An 8,728-nucleotide genomic window follows, 5' to 3' on the forward strand; every position below is an offset into this window, starting at 1 on the left:
AGAGTAGATGTTTTAGATTCGACTTGTGTTAAGAAAGGCAGAGGTAGACCTAGGAAGACTTGGGCTTATTGTATTAAAAATGATCTTAATTTACTAGAACTAAATGAAAATATGACACTAAATAGGACGCAATGGAGAAAAAGGATTCATGTAGCCGACCCCACGTAGTGGGATTAAGGCTTTGTTGTTGTTGTTGTTGTTGTTGTTGTACACCTGTGAAGGTTGTACGGATATAAAATGATATTGATATACTATTGATATAGAAAAGTTCTTTGAATAGCATCGAATATTATTATTAATTTATTAAAAGCTTGACTGACATGCATATTATCTTTTTTTTCTTGTATTACCTTGGTTTATGAGTATGAGATTCAATAACTTGTTTTGCTCATTATTATTTTAAACTAACTTTTCATATTAAGGATGAGCGTTAGAAGAGAATGTTTATAGAAGACGTAGAAAAAAAAAGTAATGGGGTAATTTTAAATATATATGTTGTTTTAATTTAACTCGATTAGTGACTTTCATTTTCTTAATTACTAAATATAGAAAATGGACATCAAAATTTTAAATTCACAACTTCCGACTGCATGTACCTGGCTTAGTTAATTTCATGCCCTAGGCCATATCGTGACACCTAATCCTGGTTTACTATATAGAACTGGTTTACCTTACGATTTTAACCCTCTATATGCGTCAAATAAGGAAATCCTCATTCTAGAGTCATTAAACACTCGCCCTCTCGATTTTGTTCGCACGCCCCTCGCACTCTATTCGATCGCACTTTGCAGAGAAGGATCATACGATACTTCACCGTAGAAAAGGGGCGAGCGGCACACGGTGAAGTAGCACGAGCTACATAGCACCACGACCTCTTTCTCTCTTCTGATTTTGATTCTCCCTCACTTGGTTTCTCTTCACTCAAGATATGCGGCTTGCCTGTAAGGATTGTTACACTTGCTATAGTGTCGGAGCGGGCAATGAGTCAAGGGATCACCTGGGATACCCCAGGCTATGATTTAGGCTCCAGGGTGAAACCTCAAGGTACGAAACTATTTTTTAGCAACATTTGATATTTTATTTCCTTCCTCTTACTTCTGTTTTGATATTTGCCTCGATTTTATGCACTTTTCATTTTCAATATGTCGAAGGCATTTAACTTGTGTCAGAAGTGTCGAAAGTGGTTTGCAAGCTTTCGTTGGAGCTTCGAGAATGAGATCAGCAAGGCCAAAGGAAATGTAAGCAAAGATATGAAGATGAGGGAAGAAGATTTGGCAGAATCGATGTAGATTGAGGTTTGTCGTGAAGCTTGTTTAAGGTACGTTTAAGCTACTCAGTTATGTCTTTGGTTAAATCACTTTATGCTCCAAGCTATCATGAAATTGTAAGATATTTACATATTACTGTTGTTTAATAGAAGCATCGAGCTTGAGGCAAGCATGTGAAGGTTAGTCATATGGCGGCTCTATAAATTCAGGTAAATTAACCTTATGCTAAAAAGAATGATTTGATTAATGGAAATTGTTTAAATCGTAAAGTTTGATATTTTATTTTAAAGGTTATTAATATTCATATAAAAGTTACCACAACGTCTAGCTATTTACCGAAGATTAAGAACCTAGCATAGCAACCGAGGTGAGTAATTAATAACTTAAAGTGGCAATTGAATTGAAGGCTTCGAACTCAAGCTTGAAATCGAAATTGGAATCGAAATCGAAATCAAAATCAAAGATGATGCTCTCCTGCGAACACTTGAAAACCAGAAAAGGAACTTGTGCTTCTTGCGGCTCTTTCGGACACAAGACCGAATTTTTTAGGCATTATTTCCTCTCTCTCTCTCTCTCTCCCTCTCTCTCTCTCTCTCTCTCAAGAACTGAATCAAGCTGCTTGCTTTAATGGGCTTTGAAGCGTGGTTCAAGTGTGAACTGTGTGCTTCACACATCAATGACACGCACAGCTGCTTTGTATTGCACGTGAAGCGTGCACGTGCAATTAAAAAAAAATGGGTTATGGTGAGTATATTTTATTTTATTTGCATTAAAAAATTTTTATTTTTAAAATATTTCATTTGTTCTTACACAATAAAGACACATTTAATAATTGAATGAAGATAAAAAGGATTTTTCTTTTTTTTTCATTATTTTTAGCCATGTATCAAATAAAAATTAAATGATTTTAATGACTAAAAGAAATAAAATATTTATAAATAAAAAAATTAATGTTAAGTCTATCAGGAGTAGCCCCTCTATGGTACTAACTGAAGACATTACTGTACTCGTTTATGTGAAAGACAAAAAAAGATAATAGGTGTACCTTTTTTGGTACAAAGAACTACAAGAAATTATAATGGTTGTATCTTTATTGGTACTAAATGGAAATTGAAAAGATAATAGATGTACTTTTTATTGGTCGTGAGATGTTTTTTTTTTAAAAAAAGTGAAATTGAAAATAAAATTACTTAAAAGGAATAAATTTTATAATTGAATAAGATGATTTAGTAAAAATTTTTATAAAAGAATATAAAACTTACTTTATAGATTGATCAGTATATTCCTTTGAGCATTCATACTAAATATTTGCATAATTATTTAGTACATAATGAAATGATAATCATTCACTAAATTGATATAAATTTAGCATGCTAATTAATTGTTCCTTTAGAAAAATCTCTGCTAAACTAATATGGCTGATAGAAGAGGGTATGCTTTTTTTCTCAAGAGGAGAAAAAAAATTGAAAATATACACTAGATTGTTTACAAGTTTTGCCATTTTGATTGTATTACTTGTATTATTCTATCAATTGATTCCTAAGATTTTAAAGTAAAAAAGAAATGAATAAAGAACAGCAGTTAGAAAAAAAAAATATGTAGACCAGCAAAAAGACCACTAATAAAACACAACAAACCGAGTTCATGTAATATAATGTATGTCCATTGAGAATTTAAGAATTAGTGATATTTTTTTCCAAAACAAATATGGATAATGAGCACACAAATTGTTACTCTAAGCCTTAGTCAAATAAAAATGGTTAAAGTTAACCACAGTTTCATGGAAAATTTAATATATAATGCTTGCTCCGCACAACTCAAGTTATTAGGAGGCTTGTTGATTATGATTGTATTTGAAGCTCACTCTTCACATAGCCAAAAGTTCTCAGGAAATAATGAATAAATAGGTAAAGAAAAAATAAAAACATAAAGAACTTACGCTATCTGCAGAGTTACAAGAGGAGAGTCTGTTGCATCCCAAACAAACAATACTAGATCCCCATCAGAAGTTTCACTCACATGAAAGACCTTCACCCAGCAACAACAAGATTAACCTTTATTTTTTATTACAAATTAGCCTAAAATAGAGCTTGCAAAAAAACGTTCATAAAACGGTTATAAATACCTTGCATACAACAGTGAGATTTTCTTCCGCTTTTAGATTGCAGAACAACGTTGGCATTGGCTCTACTAAGGCTGCATAAGCAAAACTAGAAGGCTAAAATAAAAGAATACAAAAATACAGCCAGTAAAAAATGTGCAAAAATTGATAGGTTTCGGGAAAAAATAGATGTGAGAAGTACCCCAGAAGCTAAAGGACAGGACCAACAAAACATAGAGTTACTGTTTAAGAGAAGGAAACCAAATAAAGACTAGATTTGGAGTCCAATAAGCTCGTTATAATGGAAAGATCTAAACGCCAAAATAGAAGTACAGAAAAACAAAACAAAAACTTCTCATGGGAGTAGTTATTTTTCCTCTTTTTCATTTCGTGGTTCTGAGGCTCTCATGGGAGTAGTTAACGAATCAAATTTTTTAAAATAAGAGAGTGAAAGCCCAACATAGCCCCCCAACTATTGAGAAGTGAATAAGTTAGCCTCAGAGTTTTAGAATACTCCAGTTTAGTCCCAGATAATTAAAATTTGCTCTAACTTGGTCGTAGATCATATCTTATGTTAATTTACAGTTCCTACATGAATTGAACGGTATTTTCTTCTTTTATGTAATTATTCAAAATTTATGTGGTTTGTATATAAATATTTTTTTTGTTGAAAAATTATAATTTAATCTCTTCACGACATTCAACACATTTTTCCAAATGAAAAATTTTTAAATAATCAAGAATTATGCACTAAGAGCTCACTCAAACTGAAATTATATGAATTATTCGATTTCAATTGAATTTTCAATTTTAATATTATTTATTAGAGAATGAGTTTTAAAATAGTCAAAAGTTTACTTGAAAAACTAATGGATGAATTTATTTTACGTTTAAAAAATTTTGTAAAAGAATAATAAAATTATGTAATTGACGAAAAATAATTTATATTTTTAACACATTTTCAGAATATATATAGATATATGTATTTAAGTAGGTACACACATATATATGTATGGATATGCATCTATATAGATATCTATATATACATACATATATACATATATATACATGTATATGTGTGTGTGTATTGTATATATATATAGATAATCTATTGAGTAAACGTCGGCGCTGAAAGGGCTCTGCTAGGGTTTCGCCTTAAGGCGATCCCCGACGCTGAAACTTTCGGATTCACTTCTTTTCTCCGGCTAAGCTCGCAAATCGTCTCTCCTCTCCAACCCGACTACGTCGCTTTGTTCGCTTTGCTTACCGAAGACGACGACGACGTCTCTGTTCGCATGTCGTCTCTTAATCGACGACCCATCTTCGTTCGCAACCGACGAAGACGAACTGTGCACACGTCGTCTCCTAAACGACAACATGCTGCTCGCTTTTGATTTCGTCTTCCTACCCGACTACGCTCTGTTCGCATGTCGCAGACGGACGCGCCTGCCTGGAAGACGGTTTCTCGCATCCTTTTCTTATTTTTGCGGCCCGTCGTCTCTCCTGACCGTGACATTTTGGGAGGGAGATGGCCTCGATGATCCGTTCCTATGTAAATGCCCTTGCCGGCGACTTGTCCTCTCCTGCTAGCGCCCCTCCTCCAGGTTCAGCACCTGGTTTTATTATCGGTAAGTCTTGCAATGTTCCAGAAGCATTCCACAAGGCTTTTGAAGGTGGAAGTGATCACACTTTTATCAGAAAGCTTGGAAAAAAATGAGAAGCCTGCACTTATTCTCACAGAGCCTGAAACCGGTACTCTCGCGTCCTCTTGGCGTTTTTCTCTAGTGAGGAAATTCCTTTATGGTCACCCAAAACTGGAGATAAATAGAAAAAAGTTTGATGCTATGAAACTATTGGGCAGTTGGAACATTGGCTTAATTGACGGTAGACATATGCTTATTCTGCTATCTCATGATACATATTACGTTCGCATTTTCTCTCATAAAACTATCAAGATTGACAATCGTTTGATGAAGATTCTGAAGTGGACAGTCGGTTTTTATCCAAAAATTTTATCTAAAAATGGAGTCCCCTATTATTCCCGTTTGGATAAAGTTTCATCTTTACTCTTTAGCAACTGCTTACGATAAGCCTCTCAAGGTGGATAGTCCTACACTTGCTATCACTAGACCCTATGTGACTTGTGTGTTAGTTGAGAAAGATATCACTTAACCAGCTCCGGATGAGATATGAATTGACACTATTCACAACGGGCATTGGCAAAAGGTTGAAATAGAACATCTTCCCTATTGCTCTCATTGTAGTATGTTTGGACACAGTTCTACTATTTACTATCGACTGCATCCTCATCTAAGGCCAAATATCACAAAAGAGCAGCCACCTATTATCCCTGTTGAGAAGATGCAACCTGATCCTCTTCCCAACACCGTTGCTCCTGTGCAAAAACAACTTACTACAGCTACAGATCTATTTGTGCACATACCACCCACTGCTATTGAAGAAAACTCGCTTACACGTCAAGACACACGAAAGTGCTCCTTTGATCCAACAACAGATCAGCCGGTACAACATGTAGTTGCTTCTAACGTTCAACAATCTGCACAGCTTCAGCACACATTAGACCAAGATCAGGAGAGTCAATCTTCGAATGAAGAATGACAGGTCTATTCCAGAAGGAATAAGAAGAATGGAGGTCGACTCCAGCTCGGAAACATATTGGATGATACATTGGATACATTGGTTATTGGATGATACATTGGTTATTACTGGCAATGACAATCATCTCACCAACTTATTAGCTTGCTCCTTTCCTAGAACTGGAGGCAAAGGCAAATCCAAATTGGGTGCTCTCTAGCCACCTGATATTTTGTACTTCAACAGTTTTAGGCTTTTCCCTCTATCTCTAATGTACTTTTCAGTATTCTCTAGTTTTGAAACCCCTTTTGGTTTTGTTGTTGGCAGGGAGCCATGTTTTGGGCCCTCCAACACATTGTATCAGTATCTTACTTTTTACTTAATATATTAGCCTTTTTGGGCTTTCATAATATATATATATACACACCATATATATATTCGTTGGATGGAGTCGATGGCGGGCTGCTCCGCTAGGGTTTTGCCTGATGGCGATTCCCTGGTTTGATCCTTCGACTTTTCGGAAGTTCTCGTACTCGACGACGAATTCTGTATTTGTTTTTCGCGATCGTCGACCGTCGACTCCTCTACAACGACGAAGGTATTCTTCGGCTTCGTCGTCTCTCCCTCACGCCAGCTTCTGCATGGATCTCGTCGAGCTGCAAGTTCCACGGCTCGTCTTTTTGCGTCGACCTCGTCGAGCTGCGACTGCGGCTTCCCCTCGACCTCTTTGGCTCCCCTCTCTGCGCCTGCTATGCTTGTGTGAAGCACGATCATGGCCTCGGGGCTATCCTACGCCGCCCTCGCTGGTGATAATCCCATCAAACCCTCCGCTACAGCGATACACAAACGCAGCTACCCTTTCCATTAACTCCCATTTCCACCTCGCAGATAGTCCGATGTTCCCGCAGATGTATCATGATTTTGTTGCAGGACATGAAAATTGCAATCTCATCAAAAAAATAGAGAAGAAGGCAGGCAAACCAGCACTATTCTTCTCAGAAGCTGAAATTTCAACTCGAGCAGGAAAATACAAATTTTTACTAGTTGGAAAGTTTCAATTAGATCGTCCTAAGATGGAGATTATCATGAAGGTTTTTGAAGATTTCAAACTAGTTGGGGCTTGACAGTTGGGTCTTTTTAACGAAAAACATGTTATGATATAGCTAAGCATAGAAGAAGATTACACAAGGATTTTCTCAAAGAAATTCATCACAATCGAGGGCAATCATATGAAATTGCTCAAATGAACCCCAGATTTTGATCCTAGTCAAGAACCTTCAATTGCGCCTATCTGGTTCTCATTACATGAACTCAAGCTTCAATTCTTTGGCCTACCTATCTTATATGCAATTGGGACTATCCTTGGAAAACATTTGCAGGTAGACACACCTACAGTTTATTTCTCTAGACCCTCTAATGCAAGGATTTTGATTGAAAGGGATATTACACTACCATATGTAGAAGAAGTCTGGCTTGGCTCTGCTCACAATGGTTATTGACAAAAATTCATTATAAAACAAAAATCTTACTACTGCAAGCAATGCAAGATGTTTGGACACCCGCAAGAGAATGTTTCAAATTGCACCCACAGTTGAGAACAAATAGTCAAAAGCAGGAACATAATGTTAGTGCACCTCACATGCCTGAACGCACCCAACAAAACTAATGATAGCCAACCTGAGAGAGGAAACACCACAAGATAGAAAATGGTGTCTGCCCTTGGGAACCCTTCTCCTGACCATAATATAAGGGATAATGTTCAGACCAAAAGTCAGAATAGTCCCGCAGCTCCTATTCAGAAAGCATCAGATGCAGAGATGACAATTCACACCTCACAGGCACTGGAGCCTATCGTTGTGGCAACGACTGCCTTTACTTTTACTGTGGTTCTAATATCTAATCAGACCGAAGGTCACATGAGCCAATTTTCAGATGAAGAATGGCAGATTTACACTTCCTGGCAGAAGGTTGAGGGCACACTCCAACTTGTAAACTTAATGGATGATACTTTGGTTACTTCTGTCAATTGCACGAAACAGAATATCTTATCTGGATCCGCTCCAAGAACCAGAGGAAGAGGCAGGGCTAAATTGGCTCGTCCCTAGCTACTTGTTTTCTGCATGTTTTAAATTTTTTGAGACTATATGTATCTTTTGTTGGGTAGTAATGTGCTTGGTATAGTATGGGTAATGTGTCTCTATTGGAGCGGAAACCCTAGCAGAGCGAAGAAGACGATATATATATACTTGAGAAAACCCAAGGGCTAATATATTAAAAAGAAAGAAATATACATATAGATTGTATGAGGTGACCCAAGCATGACACTCTACCCACATGCAAATGATTCCAGAAAAAAATAATACAGAAAAATACATGAGAGCCCAAAAAACCAAAAGTGTCAGAACATGTAGTATCAGGTAGCTAGAGAGCGACCCAATTTTGTCTTTCATTTGCCTCTAATTTTAGCATCAGCTAACAAATTGGTAAGATGAGTGTCATTGCCAGTATTAACCAATGTATCGTCCAGTAAGTTTCTGAGCTCGAGTCGGCCTCCATTCTTCTTCTTCCTCCTAGAATAGGTCTGTCATTCCTCATCCGAAGACTGACTCATCTGATCAGTGGACTGTCGGCACTAAAAAGTAAGAAAGAAAGGTTGTTTGGGGGGTCGCCCGTAAGAAGCTGTCGGCAGCCGGAATTGAAATCCCATCGCTCGCTTCGGAAGGACGTTTTAATTTACGTATATATTTTTATGATTTTAGAAAAA

General features: G+C 36.8%; 1 protein-coding gene across 3 annotated transcripts in view; it reads right to left on the bottom strand.

Moving 5' to 3' along the window:
- The window catches only part of LOC110033842 (protection of telomeres protein 1a-like), a 125,101-nt gene that overhangs the window by 67,216 nt on the left and 49,157 nt on the right, over positions 1-8,728 (bottom strand). For all 3 annotated transcript variants that reach the window (XM_020737962.1, XM_020737963.1, XM_020737961.1), the window contains exons 4-5: positions 3,394-3,464; positions 3,208-3,296 (exon numbers count right to left, since the gene is read on the bottom strand). In XM_020737962.1, coding sequence (XP_020593621.1) covers positions 3,208-3,296; positions 3,394-3,464 — 160 coding nt within the window. The remainder of the gene's footprint in view (positions 1-3,207; positions 3,297-3,393; positions 3,465-8,728) is intronic.

Source organism: Phalaenopsis equestris, unplaced genomic scaffold (genome assembly GCF_001263595.1).
Source record: "Phalaenopsis equestris unplaced genomic scaffold, ASM126359v1 Scaffold001305, whole genome shotgun sequence".
Lineage (NCBI taxonomy): Eukaryota > Viridiplantae > Streptophyta > Magnoliopsida > Asparagales > Orchidaceae > Phalaenopsis > Phalaenopsis equestris.